This window comes from Homalodisca vitripennis, chromosome 5 (assembly GCF_021130785.1).
Source record: "Homalodisca vitripennis isolate AUS2020 chromosome 5, UT_GWSS_2.1, whole genome shotgun sequence".
In the NCBI taxonomy this organism is placed as follows: domain Eukaryota; kingdom Metazoa; phylum Arthropoda; class Insecta; order Hemiptera; family Cicadellidae; genus Homalodisca; species Homalodisca vitripennis.
In genome coordinates this window covers 50,065,241-50,086,310 of record NC_060211.1, presented here as the reverse complement: position 1 = coordinate 50,086,310, position 21,070 = coordinate 50,065,241, and the positions used below count along the sequence as shown (strand labels likewise).

Genomic DNA, 21,070 nt, shown 5'->3' with positions numbered 1-21,070 from the left:
TTTGCATGTAAAATTCTACAAAATAATAATTTAAATAATCTGCATACAAATTTTGTTTAAAAACACATTACAAGTATTGTACAATTTGACATAAAATTTACATCATGTATAGATCGCACATGCGCAAATGCCCATGTGTCCTTTTTTTAAGCGTGTCTATAAAAGATTTCTTTATACTTCAAAATAAAATGTTTTTAATAATACAACAAAATTAAAAATAAAGTTTGATACAATAAAAAAACCCTTATAAGTTTGGATTAATTTTTTACCTAAGGGAATATTACCAAACTGAGTAAAAGGGACTATACAGTTTTAATTATTATAAAACAAAGTAGGAAAAGACTATCACATGAAGAAATGTATGTGATGAGATAAAACAAGCTCTCAAGTTGCTAATAGTGTTAATCACAAAGACATTACTTAATTCTTAAAGGTGTAGTGAATTGTTATATGTGTGAGTTTTTGTGTGTTACTATTATACACCAACATTACAGAGTTTTGTTATTAATAATGAAGATTTTTTTTGTACGCGACTTGGAATTCTAAATGTAGTTTTCAATCGCAATACTGACTAAAGAATTAATTTGAATATGTCTAGACAAAATATGAAAAGTTTTGTTTGACGTTATGATACGAACAGATTTAAAACAATGTGAACATGTGTTCGTAAAGGAAAGATCTTATATTATACTAGCGGGCCCGGCGCGCTTTGCTGCGCATTTCAATAATTTTTTGCAAAAGTTGCCCGCGGCTTCGCACGCAATTTCCCGTTGAAAACAGTACACTATATTCACTTATTCTTTTTCTATCACATTCTAAACATTGCTGAGATAATTGATAGTCGTTCCATCGTGAGCCTCTTGGGCGTATTATGAAGGTATGTACCATATTCCTGCCTCTATCTAGCTGTTACCCACGGCTTCGCACGCAAATCTTAAGAACCGAAGTCCTTATATTACTTAGTAAATTTTTTTTTTTACTATAATAAATTTTAGATTAAATTAGTTATATCTCCGATGCCACGATTGAGCTTGCTTTGTTGTCTCGATCGAGAGAATATGTACACACGGAGTTTTGAGAACCATACTTCTGTCAAAAAAAAACAACTAAGGTTGATTTTATAACATTCTTTATATTTGTAGCCAACGTAAGATAGTAATTATGATATCTGCATTACTCTTCTGATCAAGCATGAGCATGGTTTATATTAAATAAATATTGCAGTTAAAGGTGAATTTTTACGTCAAATTTGAATTGTATTATCTGGATAGTAAAGTCTATGTTTAACAGTGATTGCAAAAACAGTTTAAACAAAATTTGTCGTTTCTCTTAAGCTTACTCTATGCTTTAAAACTATAAGTGTAATATATGTTTACAAAGAACAGCTGATTAAAAATTTGAAAAGACGTTAACATATGTTTGCTGCAATGCATTTCTTATGGGTATTTCTGTAACCAGTGGGGCGGAATCCTGAATCGGGAAAGGGATGGGCATAGCTTATAAACCTTCTCCGTGGAAAAATACATATACGTACAAATTTTCATCATGATCGGTCCAATAGTTCACGATTCCATAAAGGACAAACATACAAACATTCATTTTTATATATATAGATGAAATAAATATGAATGACAACACAAAAATTATATTTATGCTGTATAATCTTTATTTAGAGGATATCGGTGACCACATTATAAGATACAAATAAGAAATTTGATTTTTAATTTGAGAAATAGTGCAAGATAAAATCCTGTCTGTGACTGTAGCATTATTTAACTAACAACCTTGTACTGTAACGACCCCTTATTTATTCTGTTTGATAAAATCCAATACATTTCTCTACGAAAATTGTAAATAGATTTTGACTTTGACTTAAGCACATACAAAAGGCCCATGAGAATAGATAGAAAAAGCCTAAAAAGCAATCAAGCCTCTACTTAAAAAAAAACAAAAAACAAATGTTTATGTTTAAAGTGAACTTGAATTTAATATAAATTAAGAGACCAAGGACTGAACCAAAGTTTACCATTACATTTATTGATACAAAGCTAAGGTGAGTTACTATAATAAAGCATGAAACATATGTGCTGATATTATAAGTTGAAGATAAAATTTATTTAATTTGTCCCTTTATGTTATTTAAAGATAACAAATGTTAAGATTTTTTTCTATTGTAGATTACAATAGACAATTTTAAAACTTAACATCAGTATATGGAAGTCTGTATTAAACTTTTCTACTAGCTTTATACTTTTATGTATAAAACTTTCATACACATGATGTCACTAACTGTTATCCCACTAATATTATAAATGCAAAAGTTTGGATATTTGGATGTTTCTAGGTTTGTCCTCAAATCACGCTGAAACTGCTATACGGATTGTGCTGAAATTTGGAACAGGTATAGCTTTTGGTCTGAACATTTAGAGTGCTTTTTACCACCCATAACACATTCATTACACCAAATAAAGTTGAATTCAAATTGAAAAATTAGTTTGTTTACATTTGAATGTTATCGTAAGAACGAAACGTATTTTGACAGCTATAGTTCGACAAACTTTCTGAAACATCTGTTTACATTTGAATTTTATCAATAATAAGTAAACAGTGCTTGATCGGTAGTGTTATGCAGCTAGTAAATAAAACATTAATATATAAATTTTACTCCAGATTGCGCCAGTGACGAATTAAAATCATCTAATGCATTAAATACTGTTATAAAACTAACCTTAATGAACAAAGTTATGAATGCTTTCACATAAGTTACTTTAAACTGGTGGGCTTCCTTGACATTATGATATTACATTTTAACAATGGCTAATGGAAAAACAGAGAAATGAATACTAACATGCCTCAACGGTTCATTCTTTCCCTGGTTACAGTCCAAAAAACAAGTGTAACGCAAAACTTTAATAACGATTATTTTGGAAAGTTGCAAAACCTTAATAAGAATTTCCCTCTTATACCGAAAGTACATAGTAAGTAGGTAGGACTCTCCCCTAGGTCGTAATAGGCTTTTCAGTCCTACTTATGTGTGTATTTTCTTCATCAGGACAAGGTAAACTCAACTATGTCAATACGATTTTGACCAAAGTAGATTTCCGAGAACTAGATAATTTAACGTATATAAAATTTGATCGAGGCAATATGGCAAGCTAAACTGTGATATAGTAGGTAAGTGAATTTAAATGGTCTTAAGTAGGCATCTCGGACCTACGTAGGTATATATATATATATATATATATATATATATATATATATTTCTTCTTTGTCAGAACAACAAGGCAAACTCTACTATAGTACTGGAAATATCTTAGACCTGAAAAATATGACAAGGACTGGAAATATACGCTTTTTGACCGAAGTAAGTTTCCGAGATCTGAGATTTGTGTTTTCTTGATCGGGATGACAAGGCAGATTCAGCTGTGACGTTATGTATATAATTAATTAGAACCAGAAATGCTCCTACACGTGCCAAACATGATATAATAATTAAGTTAACCCTTTCCACTCGTATGTCGGACGTTGTCCGACATTGCTATTTTGCCGTTCCGCTCGTATGTCGGACGCCATCCAACATTGCAGTGACGTCAGCTTTACTTTATTTTTAGCCGCCCTACGATGTTTCCGATTGGTGCTGCGATCGCACGGCATTCTCAGGAACTAATAAATGACAGCTGAACTACGATTGGTCGGCTGCTGATTTTTATTTTGCTTTGTCATTGTAGTCACGTTTCCTTAACCAATTTTCAGACGCGTTCGCATTAGTGACTCGATATGTCGTTACCAAGTACATCTTTTCTTTCTGATTCAGAAGTTATTGCTGAATTTACAAAATGACAATGATTCAAGTTCTGACGAAGATATGCAAAGTAATTGTGATGAAGTTCTTCCAACACTGGAAAACATAACTGATAGTGACAGTGACAATAGCCTAGACCTAGGCCCAACAGCAAATAATGGTGGTGGTGATGATGGGATTGGACAACGGTTGGTCTGTTTATCAAGGACCTGATTTTCCTCATTTTCCTTAACACTTTGTTAGGTGGATATAAGGAGCCAAATGTAAATAAACCTGTGAATATTTCAGACTTTTTTCACTTGATGTTTACTATCGAACTTTTGAATGACATTGTTGCTGAAACAAATCGTTACGCACAAGTGAAAATAAACAAGCTGAGACCCCTAAAAGTATAGCTAGATCTATCTGGAACACTTGGAAAAATGTTTCTCTCTGGAAGAAATAAAGGCTTTTTTAGAAGTCACTCTAAATATGGCACTGAATCCAAAGCCGTCAATCCAAGACTATTTTTCTTCTGAGTGGGTATTTTACCAGCCGTTTTTTGTGAATGTTTTCTCAAGGGAAAGGTGTTTTAACAAATATTTGGTGCTTTCATGTATCTCCTCCAAATCCTGATACAACAATAGAACCAAGGCTGATTAAAGGAATTTGTAACCTATTTACAAGCACGCTTCAGAGAATATTTTGTTCCACTTTATGAATGTAGTGTAGATGAAAGCACCGTGGCTTTCAAGGGTAGAGTGGAATTCAAATGTTATAATCCACAAAAACCAACAAAATGGGGTTTGAAAAAGTTTTTTGTACTCAGTGATTCAAGATCGGGATATGTTCATAGTTTTGAACCTTATTACGGTTCATTTACAACTGCATCATTAGTTCGCCCAGATCTACCATTCACTTCTAGAATTGTATTGCATTTGGCAGAAAAATTAGTATCGGGTGACAATACAGGATCTGGTTTTTCATATATTTACAGATCGATACTACACAAGCTTACAACTATTCGGAGGAATTAAAAAAAAATGAATAATTCATTTAACTGGAACAGTGATGACTAATCGAAAGGGCTTGCCCAAACAGCATAAAAAAGAAGGCAAACTAAAATTGAAAAAATATGAAACTAAGACCTATCGTCATACAAACAACACTTTAGTTTTAGCTTGGCGGGATAAGCGTGATGTAGTAATGTTGAGTAATTTCTACAACAATGATACTGAAACCATCTCAAGAAGAGGCAAGGATCATCAAATAAACATACAAAAGCCAACAGTTATCTGTCAGTAATAACAAATATATGGGTGGCGTGGACCAAGCAGACCACTATATTGCTTCCTACAAATTTTCCCGTAAATCTCTGAAGTGGTGGAGAAAGCTATTTTTCTGGATGTTGGAAGTGGGCAATAGTAAATAGCTTTCTCTTGTTCAACATGAATAAGCAAAACCATGGAGAAAAAAACAATTCAACACAGGAATTTCAGAGAAATCCTCATCACTGAACTTGTAGGGCATGTCCGTAACCCTATGAGTTTGAAGCGGGGTCGTCCTTCATCAGTAGAAAAAGAAGAAAGACTAAACAAACAACCTCACTTTCTTGCAGCTCATCCAACAAAAAAAAACTAAAGACTGTGCTGTTTGTAGCAATAGAAAGGTTGCCAGGAGGAAGAAAGGAAACACTTTACTATTGTAAAACGTGTTAAAAAAATCCTGGTCTTCATCCTGCAGAGTGTTTTGAACGATACCATACCATGATAAAATATAAAACTTATTAGTGTAAGTATCAAATTTTATATATCTCTATAATATAAATTAGAAATAAAATAAAATTATTATACAATATAATAATGTAAACACTTTATTGACTTCCAGTTTGCTAAAAATGGGTTTTTAAACTGAAAATATGCTAAAATAAATACGAGCTGAGGGGGCAGACTAGTGAAAAATATCCGAGTGGAAAGGGTTAAACTCTGATATTATTTACCAAGAGCTTAAATAATATCTACCTGATGTATGCCTACTTACGTTTTAAAATTTTTATAGGACTCCCATCATATTACATCATAATTGTTTTTACTAAGTAATATAAGGACTTTGGTTCTAAGATTGCGTGCGAAGCCGCGGGTAGCAGCTAGTACTTCCCATAAAAGATGATCTGAAAGGTAGCTATCGGTGAAATATATGTATGTTTTCATGGTAGGGCCGGGCCAGACAAGATGTATAACAAACTTGTTCATGATAGTGTCCGAAATGGTTACCTGATATTCAGCATCCGTGTCCATGATACCGCACACGGCTACAACTTGGTAGTGTCTAGCTTTCATCGCCATGAGGGACTTGCGGATGAGTCTCATGGTGGAAATGGCAGTGTTTGTCCCCCGCAATTCGGCCATCTGCCCGGGAGTGTGACTCGGGTCCAGGACCAGCAGGATCACACTCTCGTCTCTTAACACCTCCACTCCGATGATTGTTCTGCTGTGACCTGATCACACATTTACTTACAGACAGAATTACACTTTTGTTTTTGAAACTATCACTATTGCCTCTATCTTAAGAGCTTGAACATCTCCACTTGCTATGTTGTGAGAGGTTGATTAAATGTGAATGATAAGTTTAGCTCCATTTCACCAGTTTAGCTCCATTTCATTAGTACAACGTCTGAAATCTGGCACTGTTATAGACTTGACTCCTACAATTTGGAGTCCACGTCTCAGGAGAGGTACTAATAAAGTTGGTGACCAAGACATTAAAAAATGAACACTGCATTAATTCTACATCAAAGACACCTGGGCTACAAAAGAGTCCAGTTTCCCATCAGCCATTCAGTGTAATCCAGATGAAGAGATGTTCTCACTGTCTCATCACGTGCACACTTGAGTAGTAAATTCTGTGAGTGTAAGATTTCAGATGGTGCATTAAGTGGAAGGTGAAATGGAGCTAAAATAAACATTCAAAATAAATACCTTTTTGTACTCTTTTGCATGTCAGAATTAATGTAACCTAACAATTTACATTACAGATTTACTTTTAGTTTCTGTTAATAATAATGATAACCAATTGAAAAGATTTAAATATAAATCGATTAGAAATAGTCGTACATTACCTTGATGTTGCAAGTATAATGGAGGTTTGAAATCATCATGAGCCTCGAAATACTGCCGAACCCAATTAAAGAGTTCAGGATGACTTCCGTTTGCACTTGTTGGTCGATGGAAATCAACGAGTTGACACCTATAATAACACAATTGACAAGTATTGTAAAAATGTATTTCGTCCATTGTAAATTTTTATTTATTGCTACTTTTAAAATTTATCTGAAAAATTGATCACAGGAACAATTTATTTTGACACAGATTCTACTGATTTCAAGGTTGGCATTCAAGCATCTCATTTGTATGGTTTTCAAAATTTTAAGGCTCTCCTATAAATTTATAACAGTGCAGAAAGTAAATTTGTTTCCTAAGCTCTATAAATTATTCTATTGGCAGCTTCAATGTTTATAATAGACTTGTATTTCTCAGTAAATATAAGTAAAAGTCAAATATTGAATAAAGAAGCTGGTTAAGCACACAAGAAGAGAGGTAATACACAGCCTCTAAATAATAACATAATTTAGGCTTGACTTCACCAAAATTTTTGATTGCCTGGGACACTACTTGGTCATTACTAAACTGCAACATCTTGGAGTAAAAGGAACAGCTTGTAAATGGTTCAAAAGCTATCTAGAAGATAGGAGTGAGCTGGCCAAGATTAGACAAACAACCAATAAAACAGTACATGTAATAAGATCAAATCTCTACTCATCACAAGAGGAGAGTCTCAAGGGTCAGTTTTAAGCCCAGTTTTATTCATAAATGACCTACCAAAATATTTAAATGAACATTGCTTTACAATTATGTATGTGGACGATACCACACTTCTCACAGCTAGACACACAACTGACAGCATGGCAATAAACTTATATATTGTTTTCAATATGGCTTATCAGTTCTCTGCTATGCAAATGAGCCGTCAATGTGACAGAAACAAAGCATCCAATGTTTGGCAGAAAAAAAGAAGAGATCCCAACACTACATGTTATTGAATTAACATTGCAAGAAAAATCTTTAGGCATGGCAGTAATTAACAAGATTTAATAGACTAACCACATTGACACTCTTTTCAAGAAATTGAACACTAATCTACATGTTATCAAGAGAATTAGGCACATCAGCGATTTGTCCACAGCAATGACCACATATAGCCAATATAGACAATAAGCTTTATTTGTACATTCTTAGAGAATTACAACTGTGACAAAACAAAGTATAATTCAGAGATAATACATGTATAGTTTTAAGTGTCAAGATTCCATTCTATACTACTTACTCTTTGAATCTCATCTAAAATACAGTATAGTCATCTGGGGTTGTAAAAATGCAGGAAACCTATAGCGAATTCTGATAAGACAGTTAGGGCATTGAACAGAATAGACCTAGAGACAGCTGCCAGGATGCTTTCAAAGCCCTAAAATAATGACTGTAATTGGCCTCGACATAAAGGAAACCATCCTGTATGGATCAGCAAAGAACATACAGGAAAAGACTTGCCGCAGGTTTAACTTGCATGGCTCATCACCTCTCACTATATACAAAGAAGCCATCATACACAGGCAGGAAACTTTTCAACCTTCTTCCACCAAGTCCGAAAGGAGCACAACTCAAAAAGACACTGAATGGCTGGCTGATCAGCTGCCCTTCTACAGCAGCCTGAAAGAGTTTATACATGACAAATTTTGGCAGTTTTAATGTAAGAAAAATTAGAGCATACCTTTTGAATTCATATATCATTGTTTCATATAGCTCTTAGAAATGATGCTATTGTGTTTCTCAAAGAAATTACAAATAAAGAGTATTTTTTACTATGACTTAAGGCTATAAAGGTTTCTTATTTATCACAGTCCTAAAAAAGATTATTTATAAAAATAACATGACTTTAATATGAGACACTTAATGTTCTTTCAAACACCAAACAGAAATTATTTGTTGCGTTTCTAAAAGTCATTTAATCTATCAATTTTTCAAATTCCAAAGATTTAGATTGGTTTACCTTTTGTATAAGGTTTGTTGTAAGTAGTGTTTATTTAATCATATCTAAAAATTATGGTATAATTTATGTAATTGATATACTTATAAGCTTGATAAATTTAAAACTATAGAATTTTAAAACAATGTCCACCAAGGTTCAATATGAAATTTTATTCATTAATAGTGTCTTAAATGTTCTTTTTGGGGTCCTCTATTCAGTGGATTGTTTTATGTATGCAAATACACACATAAGTTATTTATTAACATCATAAAAAGTTTGGTTACCTTATAATTTAGGATAAAAAAACGTGTTACACTGTACAATAACTGACAAACCATGAGTGTATTTGGATTAAATTATCTTATAGAGAATCAATATAAAATAAAACTATAGGCAATACAGTACTTAATAATAATTTGTTTTACTTAATATTGATTAGGTAAACAAATGATAAAGTATGCTGTGACTATGACTGAGATATCATTTATATCTAGGATATAGTTTTTCTAAGCCAATCAATAAATCCATTTCCACTGTTTAAACTATAATAAATGTATTATGTTTGCATGATTATAAACTGCAAAATGAATGGTTATTGTTTCATTATAAAATTTACATCTTCATGAAAAGTCGTAAAGAATCACCTATTTTTGTGAGTTTGAACCCTATGCATAGCAAGTATCCATTTAGCTACATCACCCTGACTGTGTATTATTTCAGTGGTGTGATACACTCAATATACACTGCCAAGTAAAGAGTAAGGTACAACATTATTTTTCAAATTGTTGTGTTAGTGACGGATATTTATGTTTTGGGCTAATTTCATGAATGAATACATTATCTTATTTGCAACAAGAGTGTAGTGAGCACACGTATCTGAGTATTATGATTGGAGATTCAGGTCTAACCTGATCCGAAGTGACGAGAGAACAGTGACAACCTCGGTGGCTCCAATCCACTTGCGAGTGTTGGAAAGCTTGCCACCCAGTTGGTCACAACCCTGAAGGTCAAAGCCCTGGTGCCACGCCCACTCTATGTGGTGTTGCAGGCGAGAGATAGACGGCATTGCACTGCGGCTGGGAGTCTCCCCACGTACTCCCACCGCCCACTGCTTGTACAGCTGCTCGTTGTAGCCAGTGTGTTGTAACAGTGACGACAACATCATCTGCATGTTTCTGTACATGGGTAGTGAGAGTTACACACTACAACACTTATATATTATACAAAAAGTTATAAAATAAAATTTCAGCCTAGTTTATGAAAAACTGCAGCAAACAAGAACTTGGTAAAGCCTTTCCAAAAACCTGAAATTAAGATTGTACTGAAAAATGAGAAAAACATTCTGAGTATGAACAATGATAAGATATAATGAAGCATTATATTCTATGTGGGTGATATTAGGTATGGTTGTAATATATCAACTTTTGATACTTGTTATTCCTCAAATTTATATGTCACTTCAAACAAATTCACTAAACTCCATCATACTGCTCAGAAAAATCTAACAATTCGGATTGAACATTTATCTCAACGTTAAAAGTGTACTTAATTTGATCATTTATAAATCCACTAATTAATGTAAAATTTACTACTGACTTTCTAGTTTGTACAGCATATTAGATAATACACATGTTAAATTAAACCAGCTTTGGAGCTTCAAACAATTAATTACAATAGTCATATAAGTTGTATTTTTATGCATCAAATTATTTTCATATCTAAAGTTAAAATACGTTATATGTCCTATAATATTACCTGTAGCCACATCCCCACCCCTTGTCACCGTAAGTGGAGGCATAGTGGTCAACAGTTGTACACATGAGTGTCTGAGCCACGTTGGCACTGCTGCTACTCACTGAGTACACTTGAGGTACAATATCTGTCAATATACAAACTTTCATTATCTTACTACCAGTGAACAGTGAGTGGTACACATGATTGTCTGAGCGATGTTGGTACTGCTGCTACTCACTGAGTACACTATCTGCCAATATACAAACTTTCATTATCCTACTACCAGTGAACAGTGAGTGGTACACATCAGTGTCAGCCATGTTGGCACTGCTGCTACTCACTGAGTACACTTGAGGTACAATATCTGTCAATATACAAACATTCATTATCTTACTACCAGTGAACAGTGAGTGGTACACATGAGTGTCTGAGCCATGTTGGTACTGCTGCTACTCACTGAGTATACTATCTGCCAATATACAAACTTTCATTATCCTACTACGACGAGTGAACAATGAGTGGTACACATCAGTGTGTCTGAGCCATGTTGGCACTGCTGCTACTCACTGAGTACACTATCTGCCAATATACAAACTTTCATTATCCTACTACCAGTGAACAATGAGTGGTACACATGAGTGCCTGAGCCATGTTGGTACTACTGCTACTCACTGAGTACACTATCTGCCCAATATACAAACTTTCATTATCCTACTACCAGTAAACAGTGAGTGGTACGCATGAGTGTCTGAGCCACGTTGGCACTGCTGCTAATAATTTAAAACAGTTTGGAAAAACTATATTTATATAACAACTAAAAATAAAATATTTTGAAATATAAAATATTCAAAGAAGCATCAAAAAAACATGTTTTAAAGTCTTATTATTTTAAATACCAGAAAAAAATTCAAAATTAAATTTGAGAATGGCTTGTTGTAATAGGTTAAAATTTGGTATATAACTTAATAGCATAGCTTAACATTTTTATTTTATAAATGGCGGTTTCCTAAAATCTACAAAGTACATTAAAAATTATAATTACAAGCAATATTCAATACTTTCACTGAAAGTTGAATTGAACATTTTAAAATCGTGAGCAAGAACTTATGGTTACATAAATGACAAAAAAGTATTTTGTATGTTTTTACTTAAATTTATGCAAAAATTATAACAGACCATTTATAAAAGATTTTAACAATAAATTCGGCTATTGCCATTTATACAAATTTAATAATAATAATAATAATATATATATATATAACATAAATAAATATATAAGTAAATAAAAGTCATTTGACAGGTATTTGGTCTTCCGATCATATGTTAGTTTGGTTATTTAAACACATATGTGAAAGAAATGGCCAAATACAAAATAATTGAATCGTAAAAAGTGAGGGCTCTGTGGTGTAATGGTAGCACATTCACCCGGCAAGTGAGAGATCCGGGTTCGAGTCCCGGCGGAGCAAGTACTTTTTGCGATTCAATGTTTATTGAAATAAATTAAATTCGGCTATTGCCATTTATACAAATTTAATTAATGTATATATATATAAAGAATAATATATATACCGTATATATATATATATATATATATATATATATATATCTTATATATATAAAAATCTTGAGTCACGATGTATGTTGCCAATAAACTCCAAAACGACTGAACCAATTTCAATCAAATTTCACATGTATCCGTAATTTAGTCTAACTTAGAAGATAGGATAGTTATTATCTGAATTATTCGCTTATGTCGTGAATATAAACGAATAAAATGAAGAAAAGTTTTCAAAGCGCCTGCACATTATAACCTGCAATTACGAGATAGATACGTATATTAAACAGTGAAACACTATTTGAAGGCGCTAAGTTATGATGTATAATTGTCTAAACTAAATTTTTGGTTGAACTTAAAGGTTGAGTGGTAGACCACTTTGTAATAAAATACATTATGCATGTACAATACATTTTTGACATATTTTCTTGATCGTGACATCAAGGTAAAATCTACATCGGGGTTGGAAATATAATTTACTTCAACCAGAAATGCTCATACGCGGGCAAAACTTACGAAAAGCGTGCGAAGCCGCGGGAAACAGCTAGTATATATATATATATATATATATATATCTTATTATTATTATTTTACAATAATAATATTTCCATTAATTTATCAAACAATAATTTAAAATTTACACTACATTTTACATGCCTTTAGTTTGTATGTGGATCTGTAAGAACAAAATAATGAGACATTATACCTGTATGATAAGACTCGTCAGAGATAAAAGAACTGAAGGGAATTGTTATAACAAAATTGTGAAAAAGTTTTATAAAAAAATCAATTATATATTGTCACTATCTTAGATAAATAATAAATAGATTAAAATATTTAGGTACTGGTATAATTACTATTTTATTGAACACTGAGCTATGCAATAAATGCCAAAGTTGAAGTTAATTAAATAAATTTTAAAGAGTGAATAGACCAACCTTTAGTACACGAGCTGCCATCGTCGACTCCGCTGCTTTCAGCCATTCGGAGTTCAATCTGACGCTCGTAGTAGTCGGCAACTGAGAGTTCACCAGAGTAAACCGCTCTCTGCATGTTGGTTAAGCTTTGTTCTCGGAAATTACCTTCATTATCCATACCATACTGAGCCTGAAACATTGTCGAAATTAGTTTTATATTAAGTTATATTTTTGAAATTTTCACATAACAGGACAACACCAAATTCAAAATAAAAATATTGTATAAAATTGTGGTTTTTTAGAAGGAGTGAAAATTGTGGAATCTGACATGGCCTATGGCTAATATTGATAATTCCTCAGAGTGGGGAGTAAAAGCAAAATGGCTATGGCGAAGCTGATAGACTTATTAACCCTCCTAGTGATGAATATGTTTATTATGAATGATAGGTGCATTTGGAGTGTTTCGCTGGGGGTTTCTTAAAAAATAATAAAAATTATTAATTTTATTGAAAATACAACATATTATATACCAAAATATTCATAAAAACATAAAGAACGATTTTGCAATAAATAAAACTACTTACCTTTGTACATATCCCTTAAATCTTGCTCAAAAATTAAAAAAAAACTGTTTTTTGAAAAAAAAAATTTTTTACTACAAAAACCACATAGTATAAAACTTACTAGACAAAAATTCGAAGATAGCCAATTTTTTCTAAATTTCATGAAGATAAATAATATATACAGTTTTCGTACAATATTTTACTTGAAAAACCTGTTATTATGGAAATATATACAGTATGTACATGGAAGAAACCCTTCCATTCACTCTTAGGCACAACTACTATCATGCTTTCTCTTCCTCCCTTGATACTTTGGTCTCCAAAAATGATCCAATTTATAGAAACACTCTCTATGAACACCAGAATTGCATCCTGGACACTAGAATCGTGATCTTCCCCTTTTTTGTGTGGCCACATACAATACATAGCCGCTCTTGTCTTCCTGGTAAGCGTTGGAGGGAATGGCCTGCACCAGGATTTGAATTATAATCATCGGGAAAATTGTCTGCACTGATATCACTGTCACTCACATCACTCATTTGTTCTTCTAAAACATTTCTAATATCTTGTGAACGTAAATATCCGCCATTTCGAACGTATTACGAAATAACACCGATAAAACACGCCGACACAACTCATAGGTTAGCGGCCGCGAGTAAAACACAACGTCGTAACAAATACCAGCTATTTGTTAATTCTTTTAACAATTCATCTGGAGACAGATCTAGAGGAAAGAGGAGACGTTTCTGTACACAATGCAGTAAATAACGGCCGAATTTAACCGAAGATAGCCGGGCAGCGATGACGAATTCGAAGGCATGTTTGAACGTCGACGCATCGACCTCTATCATTCATATTAAACACATGAACGTCGCTAGAGCGGCTTCTATCACTAAGAGGGTTAAGTGAGCATGGAATACAATAAGTAGCGTGTATCAGAGACCCCAAATTTGGCTCAAATAGTTTACTGACTCACAGATTCGGTAGATCACCTGTGTGATATGAGCTCCATTCAACTGCAAGTACCCAAGACAGTACCTGATAAAAATAGATACATTCCAAAGACACTTTACCAAATCTTTTCTCTTACTAAATTAATGCTGGAATATAAAACAACATACTTTTAATTATTACTGTTGGTTACTAATTAATAACTTATTAATGCCTGTAGTTATATCTCCACGATGTAAGCTGCATATCATGTTAGTTTAAGATGAATTAATTATAATAAATTAATCTTTAACTAAAAAGAGAAGCATTGGTTTTGGATCACCCACTACTGTGAGGAGGTTGACCAATATTCTTAAGAAAATTAAGTAAATCTCAAATATGTTCAAATATGCTTCAAAATATTAACAGATTTGTTACAGTTATAATCTATTATTTCAGTTGTCAAGACCAAATGACTTCATTGTATGTTACAAAAATAGAAAACGTTTCAAGGACTGGAATCATCCCCTTCTTCAGGTTAAAAAAATAGTAATAAATTACTGAAAATGTTGTTACATTGAAGAGGATGGATTTTAATCCTCTCATTGTAGTATTCTATTTGTAACACATAATGACAACGGCAAATGTCCTAAGTCCTGTTATCCTTTCAAATTCTCCATCATCAATAAAAAACTTTAAACAACAAAAAAACACGTACTCTAAGTAGTTCGAACTCATGCTGTTCCCGGAGTCTGCGCATCTCTTTGTCTCTCTTCTCCATCTCCCGAGCCAGCAGGCGGTCACAAGAAACATCTGGACTCATTGGCGACATCACTGAAAACATCACAGTCTCCATTCTGATAAAGTACTGTCCACTACATAAAAATATTTTATTGCCATTCAACATCTGAATTGTGGTTTGATAATAAAATAATATAACTAACAATTGATGTAGATACAAACAAATAATAATATGTACAATCAACTAACTTAGTTTTAATGGTCATCATAACCAGTAAAATTAATTATAAAACTGTTACAATTGTTTATTAATTAGAATAAATTGATAAAATGTATTTAGTTTTATTTAATAATTATACTACATTAAAAAAAATACACAACAATATTGTTAGTTTAAATCTTATCTTTAAAAAACCCACATATTTTCCATTTTTGAACTATTCCTTTTTGAAGCAACATAGAAACAGAAAAGTAAAAGGATACAGGAATAAAGTAACATGAATAAAAAAGCTGCTAGCACAAAATTGTATGAGAACATGCGAATATAATCTTGCAGGCATCACTATAAATATGAGCTTGGTTAAGGCAGAACAGTATATATAATATGTTATTTATTACTAGTGTTATTATGTTATATGAATTGAGTTTATGAAAGCAGGATACCATCTTACTACTGATATTAGTTACGTATTTTTACTTTATTTATTATTTTTAGTATATTTAAAAAAGATTTCCACATTTAGAAACTATCTTTAAATGTATACCACATTACCATATATTTATAGCATATCTTTTAAATATTGTGAATTTTTTAAATTTTTTTATCAATAGCGATAGATAACAAGGATTCTTAATATCACCTTTTTTTGGCTTGTTCACACTTAAATGCATTTTCAGATTAAGTACATTATCTTTAATTTGAAAAATGATTCAAGAATGAAAGGATAACGGGATTTTAGATATTTGCCATTGTTATAAGTCACAAAATATTTATAATAATTATATAACAATGAGAAATGTTCAAAATTCTGTTATCCTCTAAAATACAATGTTGCTAATAAAATTTTAAACATAATTATTTAATTAAAGTTTGTTTATAACAATGGAATGATTGTGAAAAAAACAAGAAGTTCTCAGTGTTTGGTCAGTCTGTGCTGACCAATCAAAACTCGTATTCTTCAGTTCGGTTTCAATAATAATTAGTGTTTTATTTTTATTAAGTACATGTTTTAGGGGGTAGAATAGATACACAACTGGTTTGTTGTGATTCCTGATTTATAAAGCGTCACAACATAGATTGTGATTATGTGTGTGTGAGTGTGTGTGTTGTAGGTTAGTTATGCACCTAAGGAAGAGATCAGATTGCAGATCTCAAACCACAGTGTTACTGATTTCTTGTATCACTGAACGAAGGCAAATGTTCAGAAAAATCACTTTTCTTCAAAATTATTTCAATATTAATGAAATATATAGTTTACTCACTTACATGAAACAATTAAAGGGGATCATGAAACTGAATTACAGAATAGATATGCCACTGAATACTGCAGAAGTTGGTAGATACCACGAGTCAATGATTTACTGTCCAATAAACAAATGTCATTTGTTGCACTTTCTTTCGTTGACATTTTGAGAAAGGTAGATTATAAATCATGTACTAAAAGAGTAATTTATCATTCCTCAAAAATGTAGATATTTTTACTAAATATAATTGAATTCCATTAAGTATGTCTTATTTTAGATTTTCCAACCATTATTTAATAATCACTTTTATTTCCCTTTGTGGTAATTGATGGTTATCCAAGAAAACAAGTGCTAACTCTTTCTTTTCTTATAGTTCACAACAGGAATGAATTGAATTAATGGAGACACCATTTGAAGCGTTCAGACATATTATACTAACAATAGTTATCTTTTGTTATTTATGGTTTTTAATAAATAATTTAGTATAGTAAAACTCTCCATTTTTTTCTAAAACCTTTTTTGTAATTTTTTAACTAGACTTTTAAAATACAAGATGTTAAATGACCAAAACATCGAGAGCTAATGCGGTAATAAATATATTGATTCTCAAATACCATGAAACACAGTCTTTTTATGAGAATAGTTTAAACTATTTGATAATCATAAAATCAATTGATCAGTATCAAAATCAAATAGTTTAAGCTAGGCTTTTATGCAAGTTGGGTAGGATTTCTTTTAACCTAATATTAATCATATATACTTTTTATTATAACAATATACATATAAATTATATTAGGCCCTTGTTTGATCCATCACTTTCTAGACTGAACAAATATTACAACAGCCATTTTTGGTTTATTATGTTTTTTATTGTTTACTGTTATTTATAATGTTTAAAAATACAATACAAATTTGTACGTAACGGTTTGTACGCAATTAACTAAGATCATTATTAAACCACCAAACTCTTTGTTGATCAAACACAGATAAAGGAGGATTATTCCTTTGTACTGATTTATCTTTATCAGGTTCTATCTTTTATTTATCTTTATCTTAAACTTTTATACCAACAAGTTAAAATAAATCTATTTTTCAACCGAATGAAGGGTACTTTCTAGACAGACTTTATATAACTAAGGATTCGTAACAAAAGTGTGATGTGTTTTACGTAAATGAGCTTTAAAAAATGTAACTTAACAACAGTAGCTAAAAAATCATTATCAGAAAATCCCACTTGTAAAAAGATTATTCCTACCACCATCCAAGATTAATATTTTAAGGCAGATTTTGTTTACAAAATCAGTCTATTCAATCACCTTCTTGGTAGAACTTAAGGAAAGTTTCTACATAACTTCACCGAACATGACTCCAAGAACCCTAAACTACCATCCGTGTTATATCATTTCTATGCGACAAACGCGGCTTGAGGAAATGATAACTATCCCATCGATCTTATGAATGTCTTGACTAAGTTCCTTGACCAGCTTGGTATGCAGTTTTGTTTCTATATGGCGGCCGTTTAAACTTAAAAAAATCACAAGTCTGTTCTATATTATTACAAAACACAGAAATTTCTGAAGGATGCGAATCACGTATCTAATTTTACGGAATGCCAAAATTCCCAAAGACTGCAGATCACTATATTGTATGAAATCTATGCTTTAATTTTAGCATATTATGCAATCACTAATTTTACATTGTAACCACGTATAACGTAATTTGATGTTTATTGTATCGTTAGTAACTTTTTTTCCACTAAAATGTATTACATCAGCTGGTTTACAAAGCAACATCTGTCAACTTGCATTGCTTGTTTATTTTCGTACTTCAAACCACCCGCTTAGGTTGATGTTGTCATGGATCACAAAAAATTTCCAACTTTAATAAAAGAAAATGTACTCATAAGTAATTATGTCACTGTACTGTTTTGTGTGTAAATAACTTTTTTTAAAATTATTTACTTTCTTTGTATAAAAATTTCCTGTAATTCCCTTACTTTATCTTTACTTACTATTTCCCCAGTGTGTGTGTAACATTTTCACTATCATAGCTTTTTTATTTATGAATCTAATGTAATTAAAATTTGTATTTTGTCCAAAACAAAATTGTAAACCAAATAACCGGGTTTTTCAGTGCTAAATTATTTTTTGTTTACATCTAAGAAACTTTCAAACTATATCAGTATTTTAAAACTTTCTTTACTTGTTTAAAACAAAAACTAGTATGCCCATCAGTATTTTTTGCCATATAGTATGTTTATTTCCTGACATGTAAGTGAAAAAACAAAGAACTGAGATAAATATAACCTAGTTATGGTTTTTAAAACTGTCTGCAAAACAGCTAGTTTTGCAGTGGTATTTTTTGCATATCCCTTTTTATAGGACAATAAATATTTTTGATATTGTCAAAAAATCACTTTAAACCATGTTTGTCCTCAGAGTTAAATTAAAATTTTATCTTTAATTTATTTAATGAAATTGAGTACAAATATCCTTGCTCATTTCTGTACCTCTCTTTATAATACAACATATAAAGAAAATGAAAATGTTTTGAAAATATTTATGTGGTTGTAATTGTATACATTATCATGTAACTTGAACTTAATGGTAGTATTTATCTGTAAACCTTACACAAAGGATGCGAGTTTAAAAATAATATACGCAGAATTTTTAAAGGGTTTTAATTTTTTGTATTTTTACACACCAATAAAGAATATATCAAATTATCACTGTTGAAACCCTAGTTTGTAATCTATGGTAATTACTTAATTTCCAATTATCTAGGACTGTTTTTTATATAAGTATTTGTTTAATTATCCATACAACAATAAGCCAATCTTGGTTCATTTTATTTTTAAGAATAGCGTGGACAATAAGGCTAACTCATTACTAATAACTTACATTCTACAAGTTGTGGTTTTGCGTAAATGTAAATTTTAAATTGAAAACCATTTTACATTAAATCTTGTAAATGTAAAATTTGTTCTTCAAGGAGGCTTACATAAACAAATGTAGTAAAAAATAATATTCCTAAATAATCTGTAATACTTAGGTTGTTTGAAGATGTCCATATTATTCTGTTAGGGCTTAAAAATGTCTACATTCAAGCATGTTAATGTATTTTTTGTATATTATGTGTTTAAATTTAGAAAAGAAAACACGCACAAACCAAACTTTATTTAAATTATTACTTTCAATAGTAGTTAGCGTGTAAATGGAATAAACAAATTGTTTGCATAAAACTTTTAGTAACACTATTTTATTTTCTCCTGCCATATATATTTTACTCATACCATTTCTCTCAGAATATTTGAAACACGTATAACTCACTTTTATTATGTACACTAATTTAGTTAACAAGATTTCTGAAGAAGGTATAAGGTGAATGTTAAAATATATTTTGAAATGGTAAAAGATAAAAAGCAAACATGAAGACAGCAAACGTAACATTAAAATTGGACAACACATTTCAGTGCATACAAATGAAAAAGGAGCAAACCAGGTAACCTGCTACAGGAAAATAAAATGTTAACAGTGCTTTGCCCTCTACTATAATTTAAAATTTGAACGAGGATGAAATACTTGGAAGTACCTTTTTGGTTAAAGTGGTCTTCAATATGTGCCCCTAAATCTTCTGTAGATTTGAAATTCGTCATACAACAAATGGGGCACATTTCAGTTGCCTTTTCAACAGAAATGTCAGAGTTCACCTGTAAAGTTCATCTAAATAGGCAACACTCCTCAAAAAAAACTATTTTGCACTTGTTAAATTATTAGTCCTTAAAGTTTTTTAACATTAATAAAATTTAAAACACCATATTTTTCAACACACTTTTAAAATAGATTTAAGGGTATGTTGGTGTACATTTTGTAAATAAATTAAATTACCCAATAGTTTTTGCTGCAATCACAACAACAAGCAGTGCACAGTGACTTTACCGCGCTGGAAGATTTGTGCTTGAAATCCAAACAAGTTAAATACAATAGAAGTTTTTTTTTCACGCTCTGATCTCACGCCATGATGGCCAGAAATGTGTCAGGTCCACAATGTGCATAGTAATTGATTGCGCATTTTTCCTGTCATTGCCAAGTTCAAGTAGCTAGCTATTTTGCACTGAGCTATAGTTAGTTACATAAACATGCCCGCTTCTATTGATTCTCCTACCAAACTTGAATTGAACAATGCTATTCGTTTCTTGCAAACAGAAAGGAATAATGTACCAGAAATCCATTGGAGAATATGCCTATGAGTGATGGTGTTGCACATGAACGATATAGAAAGTTTAAAAATGGCTGAATTGATG

The 21,070-nt window shown here is 31.6% G+C and overlaps 1 protein-coding gene across 2 annotated transcripts in view; it reads right to left on the bottom strand.

The window, feature by feature from the left end:
* LOC124362139 (zinc finger-containing ubiquitin peptidase 1-like) overlaps window positions 1–21,070 on the bottom strand; it is a 46,668-nt gene that overhangs the window by 551 nt on the left and 25,047 nt on the right. For both annotated transcript variants that reach the window (XM_046816370.1, XM_046816369.1), the window contains 7 exons: window positions 20,359–20,476; window positions 15,281–15,396; window positions 13,091–13,259; window positions 10,619–10,742; window positions 9,772–10,038; window positions 6,900–7,027; window positions 6,055–6,278 (listed from right to left, as the gene is read on the bottom strand). In XM_046816370.1, coding sequence (XP_046672326.1) covers window positions 6,055–6,278; window positions 6,900–7,027; window positions 9,772–10,038; window positions 10,619–10,742; window positions 13,091–13,259; window positions 15,281–15,396; window positions 20,359–20,476 — 1,146 coding nt within the window. The remainder of the gene's footprint in view (window positions 1–6,054; window positions 6,279–6,899; window positions 7,028–9,771; window positions 10,039–10,618; window positions 10,743–13,090; window positions 13,260–15,280; window positions 15,397–20,358; window positions 20,477–21,070) is intronic.